General features: G+C 52.6%; 2 protein-coding genes across 3 annotated transcripts in view; both read left to right on the top strand.

Annotated features, from left to right (window-relative positions):
- Nucleotides 1-244: 244 nt before the first annotated feature.
- On the top strand, nucleotides 245-10,775 carry ZFAND2A (zinc finger AN1-type containing 2A; the record flags this gene model as incomplete). Its single annotated transcript, XM_045462081.1, is given in 5 exon segments — nucleotides 245-391; nucleotides 530-545; nucleotides 2,236-2,348; nucleotides 5,731-5,879; nucleotides 10,721-10,775. Coding segments are annotated over 5 exon segments (480 nt in total), but the record flags the coding sequence as incomplete, so codon positions are not given.
- The window catches only part of CE3H7orf50 (chromosome E3 C7orf50 homolog), a 120,883-nt gene continuing 101,193 nt past the window's right edge, over nucleotides 6,925-26,614 (top strand). The window contains exons 1-2 of one of the 2 annotated variants that reach the window (XM_045460723.1): nucleotides 6,925-7,023; nucleotides 25,740-25,863. In XM_045460723.1, coding sequence (XP_045316679.1) covers nucleotides 25,741-25,863 — 123 coding nt within the window. In that variant the 5' untranslated portion in view covers nucleotides 6,925-7,023; nucleotide 25,740. Of the gene's footprint in view, nucleotides 7,024-17,190; nucleotides 17,293-25,739; nucleotides 25,864-26,614 lie in introns of those variants that run through there. The other variant, XM_045460722.1, reaches the window with a different exon arrangement.

The raw sequence follows: 26,614 nt of genomic DNA, 5'->3' as shown, positions 1-26,614 counted from the left end.
GAACCAGGGCCAAGGCCAGGTGGATACAGGTGTGCTGCTCAAATATTTGTGGGACTACATGGGATGGGGTTCTTTTGAAAAGACAGCTTCACAGGTTAGGTTCTTCAGAACCGCTGTCATTGTGAAAGTCATGGTCCCCAATTTTTTTCTCACCTGTGGTACTTCAAAGATGTATTTGATAGGCATAAAGAACTGACCGTACGTAAATACCTGTTCAACGTGATCTATAATTTTTTCATCCTAATCTTTAGAACACTTCATTGTTTTTTTGGTGTTTGTTTTTTGTTTGTTTTTAGATTTTCTTCCGTTACAACGCGGTGCGTGTAAACAAGATTTCCATAAAGACCATTTTATTTGTGCTGCACATAAATGCCCATTTGCATTCGAGAAGGTAATTGATTGTATTTTATTTCAAAGATTCTAGCTTTTGTTGTGTAAAGCTATGCTGTCCGAATAGTAGCCATTTGCCACATAGAACTAATAATCTCATTCGGATGAAGTAAGACTTAAAATCTGGTTTCGCCATCAGACTAGCCATATTCCAGGTGTTCGGCCACCACGTGTGGCCATGGGTGGTGCAGATACGGCATGTTTCCACCATCCCAAGAATGTCTGGATGGCACAGCTCTCAAGCGACAGATTTTATTTTCAGGGGCTCTTGAAGTCAAATTGTTGTATCCAAACCTTGAAAGTTTATTTCGCGTGTGAAAATATTCAGTTCCTTTGATTCATCATGCTAAGGAAGAACATAGTGGTGTCTTTGTGAAGCACCAGAGATGGTTAATATCTGACAAAGAACCTAATCTGGAAGCCATTAAAAATGCTAGTTTATTTGGGTGACTTCACAGCCGCTGTTTAGTGACAAATAGTACATTGTAGAAACAGGAAGACGAGGACTCTAAGAAGACCTACGTGCATGAGTCCGAAGGAGTGACACCTTGTTATTGGCTTTGCAGGTGGCTCTTGACCTGTATTCGTTTTGTTTCGGGTGGTTCTGAGGTTTTGGTTTTTTTTTTTAAGTTTATTTATTTTGAGAGAGCATGAGCAGGGGAAGGGCAGAGAGAGAGAGAGAGAGAGAGAGAGAGAGAGAGAGAGAGAATCCCAAGCATGCTCTACCCAAGCAGAGCCCGGTGCGGAGCTCGAACGCATCAGGTGCCCCCACTTGAGCCGCTCAGGTGCCCGATTCAGAGGTTATTTTAGTGAACTCTATAGCCCGAGTGTTGCTTCCTTGAGGTGGCAGTTAGAAAGATGAATGACTTATTAGCATTATTACATGCTTTCATTAGTGTTGGCTGGGGTCTGACCTTCCAGCGTTTTCTAGGTCATTGGGGGGGGGGGCGGGGGAGGGTGACTCCTATTTACCAGGCCCCGATGACTAGGCCACAATATCCAGTTGATTTGTTGGCTTGACCTCCCCACGTCCCTAGATAGGGAGAGTCTGGCTAGACATCAGTGGTAATGCCTTATTTGGCACCGAGTTGTCAACTGAGGGAGTGTTCCTGGCGACCCTGCGGCTTGACCCAGACGGCAGGCCTCCTCACTCTGTGATGACACGTTTGGATGTCAGTTGTCACGTCCGTCCGTTTTCTTGCTGAGCTTAGTTTCCTTAGCTCCTGCCCTGGCTCTGAGGTTTTTAACTGCTGGGCGCGCATCTGCTGGGCGCTTGGTTCTTCCCTATAGAGCCCCTCCCCCGCCGTCTGCTTGGGTGCCTGTTAATGAACCTGAGAGCTCAGCCTAGCTGTGTGCTCTCCAGTCAGCCGCGTGCGTCTCCCTGCGGGTGAAAGCCACAAAAAGATCAGGCGGGCTGTTGGCAGTTGAAGGGAGCCGGAGGCTGTTCACGGTAGTGTTCTCTTCCGTTCTCTCTGTTCCGGAGGTGTCCGGGCTGGCTCCCCACCTGCCAGGGCGGTGCTGGATGAACGGCCCTGCTGCCCTGAGACCAGATCCGTTTCACCAGCTTTTCTTTGGCTGCCTTTCACCGTCTCAGGGTCGTGTCCACAGCTGGTTAACAGTCTGTTGGGTTTAAATTCTACTGGATTCCACTTCCTGTCCTGAATCTGTAGGGAAGCCTTACTATTCATCCTCAGGGGTAACAACGCCGTCTTCTGATGAACGGTCGGAACATCCGTGCTTGTCCTCTATTTGATTTTCAATGCACTATACCTTTTCCTTTTGTGAGTTTTGTCTGAATCTGGAATATGATTTTATACCATTATTTTGGGGACATTCGGGCCCCAGTGTGCCCACTTTGTAACAAACCAGTACCGGTAAAAAAGGGAGAGATCCCAGATGTGGTGGTTGGTGAGCACATTGATTGAGAGTGTAGCTGTCATCCTCGGAAGAAAGAGAAGGTGAGGACAAATTCCGTCCACTCTGTGAATGGGGCTTTTTTTTCCGTAGGGGGGAAAGGTCCATTATCTAACTATGATCCGTAGTCCTATGATCGTCTGCTTACAGATGAAACCTTAGTGACGTCAGTGCTTCCCCGAGTAGTGGACGGCATGGGCTTTTACAGATATGGGAACGTATTTTCTAAATATGAGAGTCTCTGCTAGGATCTTCATACTTTTCCTCCCAAAGTGAAGAGCTAACGTGGTTTCTAGAACTGTTTGGTTAAGGTGCGCTTTTATTAGCTGCTCCTAGTGAAACGTAAAAGGATATATACGATTTGACCTTGCAGCGTTCTTCGTGAGAGTTGTACGTTTGTTCACTTGGAGTAAATCATGCCAGTGAAAATAGCAGGCCCCATTCTCCTCACCAGTCTTGGTCGCTTGGGGTCCGTCCTTTTCTCCAGGTGTGTGCACTGTTGTGTCTCGGGTTTGTCTTATTCCCGTGTAGTCGTGGGCATCGTTAGCTGGTTCAGCACGGTGTAGGCTGAGCACGGGCTACCGGGCCCCATTGCTACGCTGCCACCTGTCTGGCTGCCCGCCCCCGCCCCGCCCTGGAGACGAGTGGGGTCCCTGCACAGGCCTTCCTTCCGGGGCTCGTCTCTCTGAGGACACAGCTGAGCGATTCTGTCTGTATTTCTCTTTTTTTTTTTTTTTAAACATTTATTGATTTTTGAGACAGAGAGAGAGCATGAACAGGGGAGGGTCAGAGAGAGAGGGAGACCCAGAATCTGAAACAGGCTTCAGGCTCTGAGCTGTCAGCACAGAGCCCGACGTGGGGCTCGAACTCACGGACCGCGAGATCATGACCTGAGCCGAAGTCGGCCGCTCAACCGACTGAGCCCCCCAGGCGCCCCTGTCTGTATTTCTCTTAAGGCTAGATCCAAGTTTCCCTACTTTCTGTGTCTCGTGTTTTTTTTCTTAGTTTTTCCCTGATGTGTGGGGAGGCACATGCCCCCGCTGCTCCCCGGGAAGGACTGTGGAAGATAAATAAATGGAGGCCGTGTACCTCGCCGGATCTTCATTCTTGGTTTCCTCTGGCTTAGCTGCACGAGGTAGCAGCCAGGCTCTGAATTCTTCATTTGGGTACTTACCCTGTTCATTTCCTCACTTACGCTGTTGCTGTAGGCAATTCTGTGGAGTTGTTCTACTGTGGTCCTTTGTGGGCCAGTTTTGCTTCTGGCAGTTGAAGGATCTCCCCCTCGTCCCAGAGTTTGGAAGCTTCCCATCGAGTGTTCCTGGTGTAGATCCCTCTTCATCTGTCACACTAGGCAGGCAGTGGGCCCTTCCAAACCGGAAATGCCAGGGCTTCCGACTGTAGTTTGGATTCTTTGATATTCTCTAGCCTTCTGTTCCTTAGGTGCTGCGCTTTCTGGATCGGTCTCCTTTTTTTCCCCCTGAAGTTTTCTTTCCCTGTGAAATCTGTGTCCGGGGTATTTTCTGTGCGTCACAGTAAATGTCCTCCTCCGTGCCCGATCTGCTGGCTGCCCACTCGCACAGTTGGTGCAGTGTGAACTCTGGCCTTTGCTCTGGGGCATCTGCCCGGCCCACTTTCTCGGGAAACCCTGGAGCCCTAGGACTTCGGGGTCTTTCTCTTAGGCTGATCAGGTTCCCTGGAGAAGGTGGGGTTCTGTTCTGTTCCCTGCCTGGGGGGAGCACACTCTGGCTTCCAGAATCATGGAGCCAGGTGGACAGAGCACTCGCCTCTCCCCTTCGTGGAGCACCAGCTCCTTGCTGCCTTCTGCGTGCCCCTCCCATGTTTGTGGGGGTCCTCCTGCCCGTGGCTCCCCAGGCCAGAGCCTCTGTGAGACCCTCTGCGGAGCATCCGTCTTGTGCCAGCGTCGGGTGGAGGTCTGATTCTCGCCTTCTCTCATTGTGGTCCCACGTCACCCTCACCTGCCGGCACTGCTGATGTCTGAGCCTTTGAGGGTTTTGTTTCATGAAGAGGGGTGCTTCTTGACTTTCCCCACCAGCTCACAATTTGGCTTTCTCCCTTTGCCAAGTTCATTATTGTCGGGTGCTTTTTTCTCTGAAATCTCGTAACTCTTTTTTCTCTCGATCTTGTGGATTTATCCCTTTCCACAAAATCTGTTTCCTGTCGTTTCAAGGAGACTTCAGCAGAAGGCACGTGTCTACGTGCCCTTTCCTCTTGGACCGCACTTTCTCGGAGCCTCTCGGGCCTTCCGGGGGCTGGTCTGGGCCGGCTCCGCAGCTCGCCCTTCCCGAAGGCCCTCCCAGGTTACTCGGGTTGTGTTTCGGAGACGCCCTGCTTATGCTCCACACGCAGTGATTGCAGGAAGTAAGCAGAAAGCCTATTAACCCCTTGCTTGCTGCTTTCGGCCTCCAGCACGAGAGAGCAGCCCAGCACACAAAACCCTTTCTTGACCAGCCGACCCCAGTCTCCCCGCAACCCCGATTTGTTCCCGCTGCTCTGGCCATATGGTGGTGTGCTTTTCCCTTCAGGCCCTCTGGGAGCTCTACTAAGACCTCCCTGCGTCTATACAAGACCACAGCTCCCCTCGCTCTGCTTTCCCCTCGCACTGACAAGGCCCACCTCTTTCTTGGCTCACCGCAGATTCATGACCCAAGCCCACCCCAGGGCGGGCATGCCCTCCTTTGCTCCCCTCAAGCAGGCCGTCTGCTCCCTGCTCTGGGTGCGCATGCTCAGGTGACTTGAGGCAGTCCACAGCTGCCCGTCCTTGCCGGAAGGCTGCCCTTAGGGCACTAAGTGAGCGTCTCTTGGCTGCCGTCCTTAGCTCACAGCGCCAGCAGTGCCTGGGAGTGTATACCACTCCCTCCCGTTACAAGAAAACAAAAAAACCCTTCAGTAACCGATGGGAATAGGGGCTGTAGATCTTCAGCTCCCTGGAATGTCCCCAGAGCCTCCCGAGTCAGCTCCCCTCGGTGGGACTGTGCGCCATGCCATGGGCTTGGCCTCCTTCCCGCCATCCCCAGTCCCCACTCCGAACTCTCCTAGGTCTGAAGGGTTTTTGCTGAGGACATGTCCAGGTGCCTCGTGTGAAGACCAACTCAACGCACTGCTTTCTATTACTTGCTAAAACCTTTTAGTTAGGATCTGCGTTTGCCCGACAGTAAGATGTTTGTGTAAAGTCTTGGCGTTTTTATCTCTTGTAGCTAAGAACTGATTCTAGTTTAAATGCTGGCAGTCTTATTGGGTGTTTGTTAAATAATTGCTTATGGAAGCAATTGAAATGCCCAGTCGGTGCCGTCGGTGGGACATGGGACTCTTGACAGCAGGGTTATGAGTTCAAGCCCATGTTGGGTGGAAAGATTGCTTAAAACAATAAAAAAAAAAGAAACGTTAAAGCAGCCCTTGCTTTCTCAGATTTTTATACGCCGGCGCTCAAAAGAGGGGTGCAAGAAGGAGATGCTGCAGGTGATTTGTGACCAGTGCCGCGGCAGTTTCCGTATTCAGCATAGACACCCTCTGGATCACAGCTGCCCACGTGGGAACCTTGCCGTCAGTGTAGCCGGGTGAGCAGAGCGGCTGAGCTGCGACGTGCTGGCCCGCGTACACGGACCCGGAACCCTCACGGTGGGGATAGGGTACCTTTGAGCGTTGCACTGAACTGAGTTGTTGCCGTGAAATATTTGTTGTAGAGACTTGGATAAATATAATCTCTTCAAGTTGGATTCTAGTTGTGTTGTTTTCTTGTGGCCGCCAGAGCAAAGTACCACGGCCTGGGCTGCTTACGCCACAGAAGTTCATCATCTCCCTGCTCTGGAGGCTGGAGTCCAAGATGGGGGTATGGCGGGTTCCTCCCCGAGGTTCCGGGGAGATGCCACTCCGGGCCGCTCCCCCCACTGTGGGTGGTTTGCAGGCTGCCTCTGCCCCACCTCTCTGTCTGTCACACGGGTTTTCCTTATGTGCTGCTGCCCAGGCGTCGTCTTTGTTTTCTCTAAAATTTTTAAAAAATATTTGTTTATTTTTGACAGAGAGAGAGACAGAGCGTGAGCGCGGGAGGGGCAGAGAGAGAGGGAGACGCAGAATCGGAAGCAGGCTCCAGGATCCGAGCCGCCATCACACAGCCCGACGCGGGGCTCGAACTCACGGACCGCGAGATCGTGACCTGAGCCGAAGTCGGCCGCTCCACCCACTGAGCCACCCAGGCGCCCCGGGGCGTCTTCTTTTGATGAGGACACAGTCATATTGGATTAAGACCCCACCCTTTTCCACTCTGAGCACATCTCTGCTGATTTCATCTCCAACGACCTTACTTCCAAACATCACGTTCTGAGGTCCCGTTTAAGACGCGTCGGCCTATCTTTCTGTGGGGACACGATTCAACCCACTCGCTAGTAATGTAACCAAGAGCACCTTCCTCAAGTCAGTAGAAACGTCTCCCTAAACCTGCTGTTGAAGGAAAGCGGAAGGATAACCGTCTTTTAGTTTCTGCTTATTTCTCGCATGGTCTGTGCCCGAGCCGGGTTGACGGGTGAGTGCCCTGGCTCCCTAACCGAGCACGTGGCTCTCCGGGTAAGCCGACGGAGGGGTCGTGACTGCTGGTCCAACCTTTCTGTGTAGGTGTGCAGCTGCCAGCGCCTCTGATTCCGAGCCATCCGAGCCGTCGGGAGCCCTGAATACGTCGTCTTCCGGTTGGCTAGCTCAGTGACTCAGGTACTGGTCCGAACGGCATGCACAGATTCACTTGCCTTGTCCTGGGCGTGGCGGTTCTTGTCGGGTGAGCACGGAAAAGTCGGTGCAGTACAGGTACTCACTGAGCGGTTCAAATTCCGTACTCCGAGTTATGTACTCCTGGCACACGGCTTAGACTAGGCAGGGTGATCGAGAGTCTGGATTGGAGCTTTCTTGAGCTCCGGATTATCAGTGCAATTTATTCCAGCACAGAGCGGATCACACGGTTGGCATTTCATAGCTGTTTCTGAAATACGGATCTTTTATATGATCAACTGCTCCGGGTTAGTCAAGATGGACCTAAAAAAATAAGCTGTTGTTTTGTTCTCTTTCAGATGGAAAGTAAAGAGATGATGTGACTCTGTCCACATGGAGACATTAGCTTGTGTTGCGTATTGTAACTTGACAGACCGTGTTTGTGCTGTAGTGTCTTTACGCTTCTCATGGCAAACAGTCTGGAATGTCATTAAAACTTTTCCAGTAAAGGGGCGCCTGGGTGGCGCAGTCGGTTAAGCGTCCGACTTCAGCCAGGTCACGATCTCGCGGTCCGTGAGTTCGAGCCCCGCGTCGGGCTCTGGGCTGATGGCTCAGAGCCTGGAGCCTGTTTCCGATTCTGTGTCTCCCTCTCTCTCTGCCCCTCCCCCGTTCATGCTCTGTCTCTCTCTGTCCCAAAAATAAATAAACGTTGAAAAAAAAAAAAATTATTCACGTGTTAAAATATTTTGGATATGATGGATTAGATAAAGCGATAAAGTTAATTTTATCTATTTTTCTTTTAACTGTGGCTACTAGAAACTTTAGAAACAGGTAGGTGGCTTGCCTTACGTTTCTGTTAGACGGTGCTGTTCTTATCGGAACTGAAGGATCTGAAGGATAAACACCCACATTTAAGCCAGAAGGACGGTCAGCCTAGGAGTCCGCTGGTGCCTCCGTCTTTGGGTTTGACTTGGGATGGGACGGTGGCCCCCCTCAGCACAGCGTTTGCCCCTGTGGGTGCCCGAGACCGCAGTCTGTGTCGGACCGTTTGCGTTGACTCTTCTCTCTTGTACACACGTACGTGCGTGTAGAGCTTGAGCCATGAGTTAGGCTCAGCGAGAGGCGATCGACAGCAACGAAAGAGCAGTCGCGATTACACAGGAACGAGACCTCATGCCTGCCGCGCCCGCTTCGTCGTGCAGTGTGTCTGTAACAAAAGTTAGGAGTGTTCTCTCTCTCAAAATTCTTTTTTTTTTTAAGTCATTTTTGAGAAACAGCGTGAGCAGGGGAGGGGCAGAGAGAGAGGGAGACACAGAATCTGAAGCAGGCTCCAGGCTCTGAGCTGTCAGCACAGAGCCTGATGTGGGGCTCGAACCCACGAACCGTGAGATCATGACCTGAGCCGAAAGCAGATGCTTAACCGACTGAGCCACCCAGGCACCCCTCTCTCTCAAAATTCTTACTGTCCTGCACTCCCCATTCTCGTGATGGTGTGAGATGATAAAATGCCTTCCTCATTAGATGGAGGAGGGAATGACCTAGGCCTGTGACGAGCCTAGGTCTACTTTTGGCCTGAGGCTATGTCAGAAGGCCGATCATCAGCTTCTGGACCACTGCTAGGGCGAGAGCTGGAACCAGGGTGGGGGCGGGGTTGGGATGGCTGGGATCTTCCCTCCGGTCCTGTTAGTAGATATTCAGATAGCTCCAAGGGTGTGAAAGGTTGGGAGGGCAGAGGCGTCCTGGCTCCTTGTCACGCTCCTGGGCGCTGACTCCCTGCTCAGTGTCCCTTGCATCAGGCAGCTGTGTTGTCCACAGATACCAAGGTCCCAACCTGCCTCCGCACCACCTGCCTCCTCCTGGGAGCCCGGCACGCGTTCTCCAGCAGTTGCACGGTCCGGCCGGTACCTGCCAGCTCTGGGCAGCCTGCGAGGGGTTTCCTGGTGTTAGTGTCGCTGCGCCAAAGAGGATGTCCTTTTGGTAGAAGGTGCTAAGTTGTCTAAAATGTCATCCCAGCGTCATGAGTTTTCCATGCCCTCAGTACCTGCCTTTGGTTTAGTTTTTTCCTAACCCGATGAAGACACGGTGTCCCTTTACTCTAAAAGAACGTCTTGAATTAGCAAGGTTGCTCATCTTCTGAGAACCGTCCATGTGAAGAATTTAAGCTAAGGGAGTTCATTCGTGCAGGTGCCACTGAGCCTCTCCCGACGGGAAGAATTCGAATGTGACTGTGTGCCACGGGTTGGAGAAGCCACAAGTGTACAGGTTTTCGTGGAAAACACCGAGGTTAATATTAGCATAGTAAATTTTTTAGCGCTCAAAGTTTGCGTGCAGTTTTGAGAAAAACGTAACACTGAGTTTTGTGCTCCGTGTTCGTCTGTCGGGGGTAGGACGGGGCTCACTTTCCTTATCTGGAAATGTTGGAGAGACCCCGGTGGGTGTTGATTTGCTGTGTTTTCCTGAGATGATATAAAGACTCGTGATCACGGTGGATCACGTAGAAGGTGCAGGAAGGAGGAGAGTATCCGGCTGTGCTGTTCACTAAATGTGTGAAGAGGCGGTTGGCAGTTTGCTTTTAATTGCTTTGCCCGAGTGTGTCCTCCTTCCTCCCTCTCATTAGGACGTTAGGGGGAGCTCTGCCCACACCCACGTTTGTAGCATTATTACCTCCACCCCTGTTCTCAGAATGCATCCCTAGCTAAGATTTTCTTGCAATAAATGCTACAAAAACAGCCTTTTAAAGTGGTTTGTAAAAAACGAAAACAAAACCCTATGCCGACAGGCAGAGCAGTGGGTTAATTTTACATTCTGGAGATGTTCCGAACCGGAGTAAAGTGACGTGTGTGGATGGCTTTGCTTTGCCTCCGTCCTGGTGCGGTGAGACGTGTCTCCCTTCCTGCTTTCAGGGAACGTTCCCTGGAGAACGAGAGCAGTCAGAAGGGCTGCTGTTTCCGTAGTGCCAGGTAGAAAGCTCCTGGGGTGCCAGGGACAAAGTCAGGTTCTCTCTGTTGAGCCCCCAGGTGTTGGCGCAGACATGGTGCTGAGACGTGAAATCGTGGCTGTCCTCTGGCTGGGCGTTCGTGACGTCCCTCTCCCACCGCAGGCTGGTCCCCGCGCTGCCCACCACAGAGCCCTGGCGGCAGGCCGACTCTTTGGTCTGTGGGGCCACGTCCCCTCCCACCCACCCCCGCCGTCATACACCCCCATCTAACAGAGGGCAGTGAGCCTTGCACGGTTTGGCCAAAGCAGGGGTCCTCAAACTTGTTCCAGAGCCTGGAACCCGCCGTGGTGGTGTGTGTGTGCGGGGAGCCTGCGGTAAGCTTCGTATGTGGACGGGATGAGCTATCCCGTCCTGGAATCCACCTATGCATCCAAGGGTCAAGGTGGAGTTTGTAGGAGGAACAAGTGGAGAAAACGGGATCCCCGTAATTTTTGCTAAATTAGGAAAAATTGTGTCAATTAGGAAAGCAGTTTTATTGCATCTGAGGCCAGAGGCTAGTGGGGGGGGGGGCGCTCAGGAGTGTTTTGCGGGAGTTGGGCTTGATCTGCGTGGTTCACGTTCCTGCCGAAATGGCTGGTGACGTGGCAGAATCGCCAGGTCTCCTTCCGGTTATTTATTTGAACTATAAGCCTGGGGAAGGATCATTTGTGATTTGACTTTAAAAAAATTTTTTTTCTTTAGTGTTTATTTATTTTTGAGAGAGAGAGAGAGAGAGACAGAGCCTGAGCGGGGAGGGCCAGAGAGAGGGAGACACAGAATCAGAAGCAAGCCCCAGGCTCTGAACTGTCAGCATAGAGCCCGACGCGGGGCTCGAACCACGGACTGTGAGAACGTGACCTGAGCCGAAGTCGGACACCCAACCGACTGAGCCACCCAGGCGCCCCTGTGATTTGACTTTTTTTAATTGATGAACTTATTTTTTAGAGCAGATTCAAGTTCACCACCAAATTGAGCAGAACGCATACGCCATTTCCATGCCATCCCACACGGCCTCCCCCACCATTAACACCCCTCGCCGGTGTGATGTGCTACGGGTGTCCAAAGAGTAGTGAAGCACGTTTAAATACATGTTAGCTTCTAAAAGTATAAACTCCAGGAGCACCTGGGTGGCTCAGTGGGTTGAGTGTCTGACTGTTGATTTTGACTCAGGTCATGATCTCACAGTTTGTAGGATAGAGCCCAGTGTCAGGCTCTGCGCTGACAGCGTGGAACCTGCTTGGGATTCTCGCCTCCCTGCCCCACAAATAAATAAGCTTAAAAAAAAAAAAAAAAAAAGTATAAATTCCATCAGGGTAAAGAATACCAGAGCCATTATGTAGCAAAACCACCTCTTAGTCAAAGAATGATTTTGCAGTAATAGAAATACAGCACACAGCAAAATTGCTGTGCTCCCTCCCCGGTTTTGAAATTGTTACTTCTAGAGCTGCGTTATTACATGGCTTAGTTATGAGACAGGTATCAGGCTCCCGCCTGGCAAATGTAAAAGGAATCTGTGAGGCTGTGGGTTGCTGAGGAAACCTTGGGGGAATTTTAAAATTACAAACATCGGGGGCATCTGGCCGGCTCAGTCAGTAGGGTGTGGGACTCTTGATCTTAGAGTGGTGAGTTTGAGCCCCAAGTTGGACATAGAGATTACTTTTAAAAATTATGAATATCTTACCCTCAAAATGGAAAAATATAATCATTCGATCCACGTTCTAAAGTGATCTTTCTGGAGGTACCTGGGTGGCTCAGCCGGTTAAGCATCTGAGTCTTGATTTTGGTTCAAGTCATGATCTTGCAGTTGGTGGGATTGAGCCCTGCGTTGGGCTCTGTGCTGACAGCGTGGAGCCTGCTTGGCATTCTCTCTCTTCCTCTCTTTCTACCCCCTCCTCCCCTCCTCCACTCATGTGCACTTTCTCTGTCTCACAAAATAGTAAATTTTAAATGCCAACTGCTTAATGAGTTTTTTAAAAAATAGTGATCTTTCTGGCCTTTGTGAGGTGGTGAATGCATTAGGAGGGCAGAGTGGGTGCCCAGGTGCCAGGTTGTGGAGCCTGGGCTAGACGGGGGGTGGGGGACGTGGAAAGTGTGTTAACAAGATGTGTAGGTGACAGGCAGAGAGGAGTGGGGACGCTTTTCTCGGTGGCATTTGGGTTGGGGCAGTGGATGCTAAGCACGATGAGGAAGGGAACAGGTTTGGAAGGAAGAGTCCCAAGCCTGGCTGTGAGCGTGTTCTGTCGAGATACTTACTGACCTGCTGTGTAGAGAAACCATTTAGGCAGGTGGGTAAGCGAGTCCAGGGGGCGAGGTCGAGACCAGAACCAGGATTTAGAGTCACTGGCATATGTTCGATCGGAAAGCCACGCCAGGGTGACACCGCAGAGTGGGAGAGAGGGGGAGGGAAGGAAGACTGAACACTGAACCCAGACTGAGCTCTAAGGGATAGAGATGTCGATGAGAAAGGAACGCGAGTATCTCCGTTCTCCGTGACAGAGTGTTCAGTAAAGTAGGACATGAGAGACAACTTCCTTAAGATCATAAAGTGTACGTAGCTCCTCCGATGAAAGAATTTCAAAAGGTAACAGGATATAAAACTGACAGACAGGAATCAGTAACCTTCGTTGCCGTCACGATAACCCAAAGATACAATGGAAGAGACAAATCGCGTTTACAGCGGCAATAAAGATAAAATACTTAAGAATAAACTTAAGATCCATAGCGGACCAAACTTTAAAACACTCACAAGAGATACAAAAGTGGACACAACCCAGTAAGACAGCTCTTGTTCTTGGAAAGGAAGGCCACATCCGAAAGAGCTCCATTTTTCCTAGGTGAATTTTAAATCTAAGACGATCCCAATGTAAATCCCAACAAGCTGCTTTTCTGGAGCTCGACGAGCTGACGCTCCGGTTCACACGGCAAAGTGCACATGAAAGGAGAACAAAGGAGATGGCGAAAGCCCTTCCCCGACCTCCCGGGGCATCGTAAAGCCCCGGTGTGTGGAACAGTGCGTGGAGTAGCGTGCTGCGGGCTCAGCGCCGGATGGATCTGTGCACTGAAGTGGGAAACCAAGTGTGTGTGGAAACGTGGATGTGATGGAAGGGAAGGTGCATCCCAAGTCACGAGCCAGGATGGGCTTTTTGAACAACAGTGTTGATTTAAGAAGATAGCCGTTTAGAGAAAGGTAGCATCGGGTCTGTCCTTATGTCACGCGTACGAGGACTCCTGTCAGAAATGTGAGTGGAAGGAATAGGGGCGCCTGGGTGGCTCAGTCGGCTGAGCGTCCGACTTTGGCTCAGGTCATGATCTCGAGGTTCGTGGGTTCCAGCCCTACCTCGGGCTCTGGTGCTGATAGCTCGGAGCCTGGAGCCTGCTGTGTCCCTCTCTCTCTGTGCCCCACTCCTGCTTGTGCTCTGTCTCTGTCTTTCAAAAATGGATAAACGTAAAAAAAAAAAAAAAAATTAAAGAAATGTGAGTGGAAGGAATGAAGCCAAACAGGTCATGGGACGAAACCTTGGCCAGGCTTCTCCAAAACCGGGAATGGGAAAGGCTTTCTTAAGATGATGCAAAAGTAAGATGGGTGAGGGAAAGGGTTCACAGTGGCGAAGCACGGCTGCGTGGCAGAGAACGCCATACTCAGGACCAAAGCACAGGTGACAAACCAGGACAAAGTATCTGCAACACATGTCCCAGTAAAGGTCGATGTCTCTAGTACACAAAGAATGTACACATTGAGGGGGAAAAGATCGGAGACCGGGGAGGAAGATGGGTGAAGGATGAAGCGACGCCACAAGAGTGTAGAAGGATGACCCCAGGGTATAGAAAGGGATGTTCTGCCTCACTTGAGTTAGGAGAGACGCAAATTAAGATTAGAGGAGCGGAAATCCAAGCTTGAAAGCCTGCTCTGTTGGCAAGGCTGTAGGCGAGAGAGACGTCCACACGTGGCAGGTGGGAATGCCAAACGTCAACCGTTACCGAGGAAAATCTGGCTGTACCCGGCCAAGTTCGTCTGTGTTTGGCAGTCCCACCCCAGGAGCCTATCCTGAAGGTGTGCCACCAACAATAGTAAAACCAGTGTGCGCGACTGTTGAGCGCAGCTCGGTTTACAGCTGGAGACGGTTCCTGTGGATGGGTACTGACCACGTGAGCCACGGTAAGTCCCCCCGCAGGGCCCCGAGAAGCTGTAGGAAAGGAGAGGGTGCCTGTAACTGACGGAAAATTTCCAGGGTTCGTTGTCGGCTGGAAGGCGCATGGTGCAGGAGAACGTGTGCTCTGCTGCCTTCTGTGTAGGGAACGGGGAGTAAGTGTCATAATACCCACGCATCTGCTTGTTTTTGCTAAAAGAAACACAGAAGGATAAACGAGAAACTAATGAAGCCGGCTACCTGGATGGGGTGGGTGACAGTGAGGTAGGAGTGTTGGGAGGGGTCCAGTACTTTCTTGTGCCGTCTTAGCTTTTAGACTCCGTTACTGTTCTACATATTCAGCAAAGTTCAGCCAAGATGGCTGGGCGGGGGCGGCGGCTGGAAATACACAGATGCGAAGGAACACAGCCATCTTCGACGTGAATGATAGCCACGTTTATGGAGGAACCTGATGGTGGTAAGGAACACAAAACTCACCATTTTAAAACCATCTCCAAGTGAATAATTGAGCACCATTTAATACACTCCTAGTGTGCAGTCATCACCACCATCTAGTTCCAGAACATTCTCGTCCCAAAAGGAAACCTCGTACCCACGAAGCACTCCCCATTCTCTCCACACCAGCACCCCCTGGTGACCACTAACCTATGGTCTCTGGACTTGCCTGTTCTGGACATTTCGTATGAATAGAATCGTACAGTGTGTGGTTACAAAGAGCCTGTGCCTCCCCTCCCGTGTGCCCTCTTGCTCGCTCGCCCCGGGGAAGTCAGCTGCTTTGTGAGCTGCCCTGTGCAGGAACCCATGTGACAAGGTCAGGGAGGGCTTTTGCCAATGGCCAGCGGGAACCGAGGTGCCTCAGCCCAATCACCTGTGAGGAGTGAATCCTTCCAGTAGCCACGTGTGGCTTGGAAATGGACTGTCCCCCAGACAAACCTTCTGACAAAACCACAGCCCTGGCGGATGCTTCGTGGCTTTGTGAGGGACTTTCTCTCAGACAGGGCTCAGCCGCTCCGGCATTTCTGACCCCTCAGAGACTGTGAGTGAAGCTGCTAAATTTACGGGCTTAAACTAATAAGTTCTGTGTGCATCTGTAATGCAGACGTCGAAAACAAACACAATTTTCTGCCACAGAGAAGCAGAAAGTAGCCTTTTTGGATGTGGGAGGCAGCACGGACCAGAGTTAACATGAGCACCACTCATGTATTGGGAAACTTGGCGGACCAGAGTTAACATGAGCACCACTCATGTATTGGGAAACTTGGAAGTCTGTTGGTTTTGAGCGGGGTGCAGAGCCCTGGAAGATTCTGCAGCACATCCAGTCTGTAGCCTCCTCTGTCCTGCGCTGAGGCCAAATAACTCGGCAGGGCCGCTGCAGCTGGAGATACGCATACGTGTTTCTGAGGCCATGTGGTCTCTGGCACCAAGCTGTGCCCTCCGCTACGGAGGATCACACAGCACGCCGAGAAGTTCCTGATGTGCTCCCTGGCCTTAGACGTCACGTCAGCATGTGACTGGAGCTGTCCACCAGGAACTGGACATTTTCAGACCGTGAAGTTGTAATGCTGGCTGAGAGTGTCAGCGATTCATTGTACAGTGAAAATGGTACCTCCTTTTCCTTGGTTTTCTATCATGTGTTGTCTTCTGTAAACAGCTGTTTTCTACTGAGTGCTGGACATAATATATGGACAATTGTAGTTTGGGGCAAAGGATACTAGACTTTTCTCCTAGAACAGCTTTACCCTTTCTTCTTTGAGCAGGCTAGCGGCAGCAACGATAAACCCTGAATCACTTGCGGTTTCTGAAACTGAGATAATCTAATGTGGATTTTATGAAGTCCCTGCAAGGCTGGTCTATTCTGTTCATATTCACTCCCCTGGTGTATAGCCTTTCAGGGTCTCAGCTCAAAGATGGGACATTACAAGAACCCTCTCCCTTAGCGGCCCTAGCCCACCAAGCGATCAAAATCTCTGTTCAGGTTCTCCGCCTCTTCCAGAATGGACTGAGCTCTGAGTGGAAAGTGTTGCTGAACATCAAGTTTAGTGCTCTGGGTTTCCTTTATATCCCTGTTAGAATATTTCCCTATCCAATTAGCACACTGATGGCATAGGAACCAGCTATTTTTAAATGATTATATTTTGGCCAGCTTTTTATGCTGTTCTCAATGGGAGGCTGATCTGAACGACCTATTCCTACAATATAAGAGCTCTGAAAAAAAGGGCAAAACTAAAGATATTACACATTTATTTATATATTTTTACATTACATTATATACTATTTAAGCTTGTACGTGGATAAAAACTTTTCTGTATGTTGTCGGAAGGCCGGTCGGGTCGGTTTGAAAGCAGGACGGTTTCTCCCAAAGTCAGCAAGGCTGGACGTCCCCGCACCTGCGTGCTCAAAGGCGGCGTGTGACCGGAGCAGCACCTGCGCGCGTCCCGAGGTCGGCGAGGCTGCACGTGCCCGCACCTGCGCACGCGGGAGAGCGGCGTGTGACTCGAGCCGCGCTTTCCAGGTGCTAGCAGCAGGGGAGGGGCCGCAGAGCTGCACCTGCTCCCTCTGCGGCCCCGCGCTGCCTGCCCAGCGTGGCGCTCTGGTTCCCGGACCCCCAGATGCTCTGCGGCAGCCACAGTCCCCTCACTCGGGCACCTACCACCAGGTGGGGTCGTCCGGGCAGGGGGCGCACGCCTTCACCGCGGGCCGGCCGCGACCCCTAGGCCGACGACCACATTGCCGGGGCTCCTCCTGTGCGGCGTCTGAAACCGGTGCACGGTTCTAACGTTATAGTATCTTCAGCTCATACAAATGTGTATGTTTAATACGACTCCCACGAGCCCAGACACACAGGTCGGGGTCCCGGCGCGGGGTCGCCTCGCCCCCGCGGCCGGAAACCGGGTGAGGCTCCCCAGTCCCAGCAGCCAGCACGCGGGGGGTTGCTAGGCAACCTGCGGCTCCCGGCAAGCGGCGGCGCCTAGAGATGACGCTGCAGCCCGCGCCTGCGCCTGAACCCGCCTACTCGCGGCTCCCGCGTGCCGTTGGCCGGCGGGCAGATGGGGGCGGGCCTCGGCCAATGGGCGACGCCGCTCCGGGAGGCGGGACCGTGTTACCTTGGCGGCGCGCCTGCCGGAAGCCCGCGTCGGCGGCCACGCGCAGGTAGGCGAGGACTGCAGGGTCGGGGGTCGCGGGGCGGCTCCCACGTGGGTGTGCGGGCTCGGATGGCGTCGGAGGGCACCGGCGGAGGCCCGCAGGGTGCGCGCGGGGTCCGAGCCGCCGGCTGCCCCAGGCTGTGCCCCTCGAGCCGGGCATCCCCTTCGCCACAAAGCGCTCGTTGACTGAAGCGTTCGGTGGGCTCCCGCGTGTCCGCACTGTCCCGGGCCCCAGGCGGCCGCCGGGCTCAAGGCGGAAACGACGCCGACCCGGGGCGCTTGCGTTCTGAGGACACAGAATTAATAAGGTGTGGGAGCCTGCAGGAAAATAAGGCGGAGCAGGGCACCGCGAGCGAGTCGCGTCGGTGCCGGCAGACGCCCCAGGTCGAGGGATCCCGGGCGCAGCAGCAGCCGCTGCAGCAGGAGTACGAGCCGGAGAGCGGGGAAGGAGGCGCGCGGGGCAGCCACCTGCGCCCGCAAGGCCTGGACGAGGACGCGGACTCCTCGCCGAGCGAAATGGGAAGGTGTCCCGCAGAGCCTGACCTGGACGTTCTACGAGTCATTGTGCATGCTGTGTGGGAAAGGGGCTGGAGGGGCAAGGGCGGGGACCGTGAGTAATGCAGACGGGAGGGTAGTGACGGCACAGGGAGTGAAAGGTAGTCACTCTCTTCGGGATGTGTTTCGGAGGCAAGGCCGACAGGGTTAATGGCTGTGTCAGATGCAGGAGATGTGGGGGCACCACAGTCTTTAGCCCGAGCAGAAGTCAGGATTTCCTGATGGCCGTTCATGGAGAGGACAGATGCCCCCAGGAAGATCAGAAGTGTGGATTTTGACGCCTTGCGCCTGAGATGATGTGTGTGGGTGTTGGTGATAATGTGTACTAGTGCAATTCGGGGAGAAATTCCAGGTGGCTGGTAGATGGGAGGTGTTTAAAGCCGCGCAACTAGATGAGATCACTGAGGGAATGAGTGCAGGCAGAGGGGAAAGTGGGCCGGAAGCATGGAGCTCTTCAGTGGCCAGGCTCAGGAGGTGAAGAGGGAGGAGGAAAAGCAGGAGGGTGCGGCGTCTTTTTCAGAAGCCGAGAGAAGGAAGCATCACCTGCCAAATGCTGCTGTTGGGTGGAATGAGGAGAGTCCTGAGACTCGCCGTGAGATTTCACGTCTGTGGCGAGCAAAGCGGCAAGGTGGGTTTTGATCAGTAGTAACTGTTGCGGTAGGGACCAGACCGCGTGAACCGAATACTCCTTAGGTCTGTCCAGGGGCGAGTGGGTGTTTTAAAGGGAGATTGAGGGAATGGGGAGGGGAAAGGGAAAGGGGAGGCACTCAGTCGCCTTAGGAAGTGAAACGTTACAAAAACCAGGAAGGGGGGGTTGGTCCATGTGAAACCCACCCGGGGTTGCTGGTTAGCGCTTATCAAAGGTAGGCTGCTACCCTTCCACAGGGCTGTCGGGTGGGGTCTCCCCGTGTTGGCTGCATTCTTTTGGCAGCCTTGAGTTTTCTCAGGCAGGCTCTCTTTAAGGGCGCCAGGGTCATCTCAGGGATAGGGCCTTGAGCTGTTAGACACTGCATTAGTGGGCCAGGTGTGAGGCCCTTTGGGAGAGAGGAGCCTGGGTAGAGTTTGGTCACACAGCGCGTCTCTGTCCGTATGGAGTCGTTGTGATCTTGGGAAGAGCAGTTCTGGTGGAGGGGTTGGAGAGAGGAGGGAGGGAAGGAGTTCCAGGCCGTGCAGGCGACTCTACAGGGTTTTACTGCAGAAGGAGGCAGAAATAGGGAGAAGAGCATGTGGGATCGAGAGAGTTTTTATTACTGCCTTGTGGGAAGCTTTAGTTGAGTGAGTAGATGGGAAGCCGGAACCGAGAAGGAGGGGCGTTGCTCAGAGTGATGTCCCTGCGCAGGTGGGGCTGGAACCCAGCTCACCAGTGGAGGGTTTGGCCTTGGTCAGAACCTGGCCCGTTTCCATCAGAACAGGAGAGGAGGGCAGGTGGGTAGATGTAGGGAGCTTGCAGTTCCCTTCCCCGTGTTTTGTGGTCAGGAATTAAGGTTCTCAGCCAGAAGGGAGAAGACAGTGGAGGTTTGAGAGAGGAGAGGGGCGGCCAGGCAGGTGGCAGAGGTGGGGAATGTGGTGGATCCCCTGGGAAGGCTGAAGGGTGATTGGGCCCCGGGGTGCTGAGGGGGCTGAGCTGGAAAGATGGGAGGTGGGCTCGGTGAGTGAGTAGCGACAGGACTTCGAGATTGGCCATTGGAGGGACAGGGAGGGGCGGGTTAGGTACCAAGAGAGCAGAACGTGGAGGCCGTTCGTCTAAGTGGGCAAGTCAGAACTCGGGCTAGGCTTGGATCAAAAAGGACAGGAATGAAGTCCCAGGCCGGCTCAGGCGCTAGGATCCCGCTCCTGGACTCCTCGGACTGATTTCCTCGAGGGCTGTGGATTGTGAGGGCGCAGACCCTCCCAAGGGGGGCTTGGCCCTGTGAGTTGGAAGGTGTCCTTCCCTGTGGCCCCCAGAACATATCAGAGGTAACACGCGCTGGGTGAGAGGGGCCATTGGCTGCGGGTGGGATTTTCAGATTTTAAAATAATTTTTTCCTGTAGGGTCAGTTATTTTTTTTAAGATCCTGTGGGGTTTCTTTTCAGCCCTGGGGACCCGGCAGCCTCAGCCGGTTGGCGCTGAAGCGTCCTGACCTGTGAGTGTCACCCCACCCAGACGGTTAGCCGCCGTGTGTGTGTCTGACCTGGGTCGTCAGCTTTCTGCTGGCGGAAGCATTTGCTCCACTGAACTGGAGCTGGTTATCTTAAAGCTTTCGTAGTAGAAATGACAAGAGTAGAAGGGGGAAAGCCATACTTGTAATTCTCACTTCCTAAAATGTTAATATACTGATGCGTTTCCTTCTAGTTTTTCTCTTTGTGTGTGTGTGTGTGTGTGTGCGCGCGCGCGCAATTTTCCTCACAAAACGAGGGTCACGGGGTACACACGTAGCTTTGTGCCCCATCTTTGCCCTTGACGTTGCGCCATGAGCTCTTACTCCTGTGGCCGGATGTTCTGCGCCGTCCTGCATAGGCCTGCCCCTTTGCGCACGGGCATCAGTCGCTTTCCCAGTCCGCAGTCCGCTGTTGGGGGACGGCCACGGTGTTTTCCGCTCCTCGATGTCAGAGGCGTTAGCAGGCTTTATACGGTGCAGTTGTCCCCCTTGTGTATGAATCTCAGCCCGTGATTGTTTCATCAGGAGAGGTTCCTGGAAGTGGAAAGCACTTGACGAATGTTATAAAATTGCCTTAAAGAAAGACTGCACCAATTTCTTCTCCTGTCCGCAGACATGATCCCGGACGGCCTTTTCACCATCCTGTGGCTAACGCTGAATAATACAGTTTTAAAAAATGGCGTTTTTTAACCTATCAAATTAGCTGGGTGATGTGTGCGTGCAGCTAAAAACCTCCAGCCGTAGCTGCCGAGGGACAGAAAGGATGCCATCGGCCTTCCCCCCTCCCCCGCCAGGCCCCATCCCTGGAGGCCGGCGGTGTCCTCCCTCAGCTCTTCGTGCCGGGATCGCTTGCACACTTCCCGGGAGCGCGAGCTCAGTGCGTGACTCGGGTGTGCCAACCGTGGGAGCCATCGGTTGGTGTTCCCCTCTGACAGGGACGCCCCGGTTTCCTCACCCGCGTGCCGCCCTCAACGGCCACACGACGGAACCGAGTTCGTGCGTGTCCTGCACTTAAAACAGGACCTGGTGCCTGGGCAGCTCTCAGTAAAGGGCAGTTTTCGGAATTGACTCTCCTGACTAACCCTCCCCCCCCCACAACGTGGCCTCCCTCTAGCCACCAAGTACAGGGCCACCTACCGAAGCTGGCAGAGCTTGGGGAGCCTGCTGTTTTGCAGAAAGGCCTGGGAGGAAAAAGAAACCTAAAGGAGGGGTCTTGACCCCCGAGGCCCCACCTTCCCCCGGGGCTGCTTTCCTCACCACCGCGCTCTCCCTTTGCTGGCTCGTCCGCTGCACACCAGGAAGCTGATGCACACTTGTGGGCCCTGGGTGTGCCAGATGCCGTAGACACGTGCACGCCGTCCTCACAACCCTGTGAGATAGGGTTACCGCTAAGGGAAAAAAAGGAAGGAAAACCAATACAGGGGCATTGTGTTGCTAAATTGATTACAAATAATTGAGAGAGGTGTGAGGTTTTTTGTTTTTTGGTTTTTTTAATCTTCCCGTGTTTTAATGAATTCACAGCGTTGTGTGACCATCACCGCAACCTCGTGTCAGAACATTTTCCTTCTCCCAGGAGAGACCCCGGACCTATGAGCCCCTCCTGCCCCTTCCTCCGCCAGCCCCGAGCACCCACGGAGCTATGCTCCCGCTCTGTGCGGACTTGTCCTGGACACCGCGTGTAGACGAGCTTGTACCGTGTGCGGTAACCCGCGACTGGCCCCTGTCCCGCGGCAGGACGGTGCAGAGTCGCCCGGTCAGTGCCGTCCATGGCGAGGGCGCCCCCACGTCTTGTTCCCTGTTCAGCAGTTGCTGCATGTGTAGGTTTTTTCACCTTTTGGATACTATGACGAATGCTGCTGTGAACGTTAGTGTTGGAATTTTTACGTGGACGTGTTCATTTTCTTTGGTAGGTATCTGCATGAGGAGCTGTTGGGACCCATGGTAATGTGTTGAACTTTTTTTTTAAAGTAATCTCTACACCCAACGTCGGGCTTGAATTTCTAACCCTGAGGTCAAGAGTCACATGCTCGACTGACTGCCAGCCAGGTGCCCCGACATGTTTAACTTTTTGAGGAACCACCGGGCTGTTGTACAGAGTGGCTGCACCATTTTATATCCCACCAGCGGTGCATAAGGGTTCCAAGTTTTCAGGCATCACCAGTATTTGTTATTGGAGCCAACCTAGGAATGTGAAGTGGGGTCATTTGATTTACATTTCCCTAACAATGGATGGTGTTGAGCATCTTTTCCTGTCCTCATCGGCCACTTGAGTGTTGTTTGGGGGGTAATCCGAATTCAAATCCTTTGTCCGTTTTTTCACCGAGTTTGTCTTTTTTATTGGGTTGTAAGAATTCTTCACACGTGGTGGATACAAGGCTCTTGTCAGTTACATGACCTGCAAGTATTTTTCCGTTTCTTGATGTTGTCTTTGTACTTCTTTGCTCGAATTATTTGCAGCACAAAAATTTTTAATTTTGAGAGGTCCACCATTCATTTTTTTTTTTCTTTCGCTGTGTTTTTTTTGTTTGTTTGTTTGTTTGTTTTGGTGTCCTGTGTAAGAAACTGTTGCCTAATCCAGGGTCATAAAGATGTACCCCTGTGTTTTAGCTCTTACACTTAGGTTTGTCATCCATTTTGAGTTAATTTTTGTGTTTGGTGTGAGGTAGGGCTCTCAGTTCATTGTTTTGCATGTGGAAGTCCAGGTGTCCCGGCACCTTTTGTTGAAAAGACTGTTCTTTTCCATTAAATGGTTTAGGCGCCTTTGTTGAAAATCACTGACCGTAAATGTAAGGAAATGTCTTCTATACCAAGCATCCATTGTCTCAAAGTCATGAGACATACCATCTCTCAGAACTATTAAAAGAAACCTTTTTATATTATGGAAAAGTTTTTCTCCCTTTTTAGCAAATAGACTTAGTGATTACACTTTTTAATGATAACTTACAGAAGGAATAAAGATTTAACTTAACTTTTGTGGTGACTGGTGTGTAAATATTTGCTAAACTTTTCTTATTTCCCCAACAAGGTAATTGGCTGATGGAGTCCTTTGTCTTTTCAAAGCCCCCGTGTCAACAGTCTCTTGTTCTTTCACGATTTCTTATTATACTGCTAATTGAAATTTGTAGCCTCTGGCTTTGAATACTTTTTTTTAGATAAGGCTTAATTAAAGACTGTGGAGCTTGGAATGTTTCTGATTCCACAACAGTGATACTCTTTCAATATGCTATAGCCGATCGTAGCCCCAATTGGGGCAGAAGGAGCCCTCCATGCTGGCTCTGTGTCCTCTGGAACGTGGCCCTATGTTCCTTGACTGTCTCCTGCGTTTCAGCACAGCTTGATAACCCAGGTTCTCCTTGCACTTTCCTTGCTCCGCAAAGGTTCCCAGACTGGGAGTCTAAGGAGCTCCCCTCCCCGCTTCCTTTGTCATAGAGGATGGTGTTGAGAACCCAAATCTGGGCTCTCCGTGTACTCTGTTTCTAGGCCTTTTCCACCCTTTATGGTCACCTTTCCCGTAATGCTTTCCCTCTCTTTTGGTTGCAGGTTACAGTTAGTGATGTCTCACGGGCCCTGTGTCTGTGTCCCCCACAAGCGTGTCACCTGTGTGTGAATAAGTCTCCTGGACTGCGAGGTCTAGCCTGGAGGAGCTCCTAGCACATGGTCGGCACTCTGCAGGTGGTGACAGAGTGACTGGCAAGTGCCGATGTACGTGGGCGGGTTGCTTGGTGGCGGGGTGTGCGTGTTTCATTCCACCAGCTGCCCCCTTGACGTAATTTTCCCCTTTTGTCCCCATGAAAACGGTTTTGCTTTGGGGGAAATCTACATCTCAGTAGCGTGTTCCTGGGAAGCCCAGGTTCTCAGAACACATCCAGCCTTTGCTCGCCTTCAGGGGGCCATCGCCCCCCATCTGCCCTCCCTGCCCGCAGGCCCTTTAGGGGGTCCGGAGGCCCGGCCTTTGCACCTGCGCACCTGCCTTACCTTCTTCATCGCAGGCACCCCTCCCCTCCCCCGCCTCCCCCTCCCCTCCCCCTCCCCGCCCTTCACCGGCTTTCCCCCAGAGGCCTCCTGCCCGTGCGTCACCTGCGCTCGCTTCTGTTCTGCCTTCTCCGTAGCGTTCATCCCCACGTAAAAGTATTTTCCCACCTGCACGATAGATCTCTCTTGCCCACCACAAGGGAAGCTTCACGAGGTCAAGGCTCTTGCGTGCCAGGCGGTTCGCTCTGTGTTTGGCATCCCGCACAGTGCCTGGCACAGAGTTGGCGCTCACAAAGTATTCGTTGAACTTCTGTTGCTAGAGCTGGTGTTCAGAGAACGACATTGGGTTTCTGTCCCTTTTCCCGTATACACAGCCTTGAACCGCAGGTCTGAAGGTAAATTTTTAAAAAGACGTAGGCATAAGTATACAATATGTACGTGTATAATTTACATGTGCCCGTAAGATCTGGAACATGGAGAACGTTAACTGGGAGTTAGTTGAGCATGAAAAAACGAAATACGTTTTTATAGTCTGTTAGAACGAAAGCTGATATTAGTAGACCTTGTAAATACAGTTTGAAAGGACTGGTGTTAAAAAAACACTTCGAGGGGCGCCTGGGTGGCTCAGTCGGTTAAGCGTCCGACTTCAGCTCAGGTCACGATCTCGCGGTCTGTGAGTTCGAGCCCCGCGTCAGGCTCTGGGCTGATGGCTCAGAGCCTGGAGCCTGCTTCCGATTCTGTGTCTCCCTCTCTCTCTGCCCCTCCCCCGTTCATGCTCTGTCTCTCTCTGTCTCAAAAATAAATAAACGTTAAAAAAATTAAAAAAAAAAAAAAAACACTTCGAGGTCTCCCCTCCCACATAACCCCTCGCAGGAGCCCTCTCGGAGGTCCCAGCAGCCACCGGCAGTGCCCCTCAGGGGAGGGCTCTCCCTGACCTGTCGGCCTTCAACCATTTCTGTTCCCTGTGGCACGATCCCACGAAGGACGTGGGTTTTAGGGTTCCCGGGCTTTTCCTGGAGCTCTGCACGCCACTGTGCTGGAGAAAGCACACCTGTCAGACGCCTCTCACACCGTGTCGTGCCTTATATGCGGCCCGGGTGGTGCTGCTTCCACAAGTCGAGGGGCCCGGCCCGGGCCCATCACCATGACCTAATGCCCTAGCCACGGCGGCGACGGTCGCCTGCAACATCCCCAGATCATGGGCGGTTTGCCTAGGGGATTTGACCTTTCCCCTAACTCGTGTAGATTTTCCATATTTTCTTTCTTTCTTTTAAATTTTGCTTATTTTGGGGCACCTGGGTGGCGCAGTCGGTTAAGCGTCGGACTTCAGCCAGGTCACGATCTCGCGGTCCGTGAGTTCGAGCCCCGCGTCGGGCTCTGGGCTGATGGCTCAGAGCCTGGAGCCAGTTTCCGATTCTGTGTCTCCCTCTCTCTCTGCCCCTCCCCCATTCATGCTCTGTCTCTCTCTGTCCCAAAAATAAACGTTGAAAAAAAAAAAAAAAGAAATTTTGCTTATTTTGAGAGAGAGCAGAGGCGAGGGGCAGGGTTAGAGGGAGACAGAGAATCCCAAGCAGCCTCCGCGCTGTCAGCCCAGAGCCTGAGTGGGGCTTGAACTCCCGAACCGCCAGATTGTGACCTGAGCCAGACGCTCAACCCACTGAGCCCCCCCAGGCGCCCCTGCCTTTGTTTGGACTTTTATAGCGGGAGAGCGCTCTTCCCCTCGGTCACAAGTGTGATGTGGCCCAGGACCTGTCGTCACGCACTTAGCAGTTTACCTTCTCTGCTGCAGGATGGCAAAACGGAAGAGAAAAAGTACCGAAATGACAGAGAAAAAGAACAAAAAATCGAAGAAGGCGTCAGCGAAGGAGATGCCACCCGCGGCCACACCGGGCACCGGGGAAGCGCACGCCGAGGTGGGCGCACGTGGGGTCCCAGTCCAGAGGGAGGGCGCAGCGAGGGCGGGATGGGTTACAAGCCTTCGCGCTGCGGGGCTTCTGGGAGCGGCTGTAGGACAAGAGGGTGGGTGAACTTCAGGTTCGAACGCCGCGACCGCCTTTCCTCGGGCACAGCGTCCACCGACCGCCGTTGGGGTGCCGTGCTGTCGGGGGCACTTGTGTCTGAGCCGGGAGGCGGCGGGACAGCACGGGCTGCGCTCTCGGGAATGGGTGGCGTGCCGTGCACGCGGTGACGCGTGGAGCGTGGCCGGGAGTCTGTCCTGAGGAATTCAGATCTTGGGGCGTCTGGGGGGCTCAGTCACTTGAGTGTCTGACTTTGGCTCCGGTCATGATCTCACAGTTTGGGAGTTCAAGCTCCACGTCAGGCTCGGCTGACAGTGCAAAGCCTGCTTGGATTTTCTCTGTCCCTCTGTCTCTGCTCCACCGCGCCCACCCCCGCCCCCCCACCTTGCATACGCATGCTCGCTCACGCTCTCTCTTAAAAGTAAGTAAAAATAAACATTAAAAAAGAATTCAGTCACAACATACAAATGCTCATATGAATGGGACAGAAGTCTGTTACAAAAATACATGCACTTAAATTTGGTTCCTGGTCTGAGCGTTAACGTTTTTCTTGATTGAGCTGTCTTTACAATTCCTAGTATGCGGTTGATGGAAACAGTGCAGGGTGGCACAGATTCTCCCAGATTGCACATGAAGTAGAACGTGA

Source organism: Leopardus geoffroyi, chromosome E3 (genome assembly GCF_018350155.1).
Source record: "Leopardus geoffroyi isolate Oge1 chromosome E3, O.geoffroyi_Oge1_pat1.0, whole genome shotgun sequence".
Taxonomy (NCBI): Eukaryota; Metazoa; Chordata; class Mammalia; order Carnivora; family Felidae; genus Leopardus; species Leopardus geoffroyi.
Note: the sequence above shows the minus strand (reverse complement) of the source record. Positions and strands in the feature narration are given on the sequence as shown.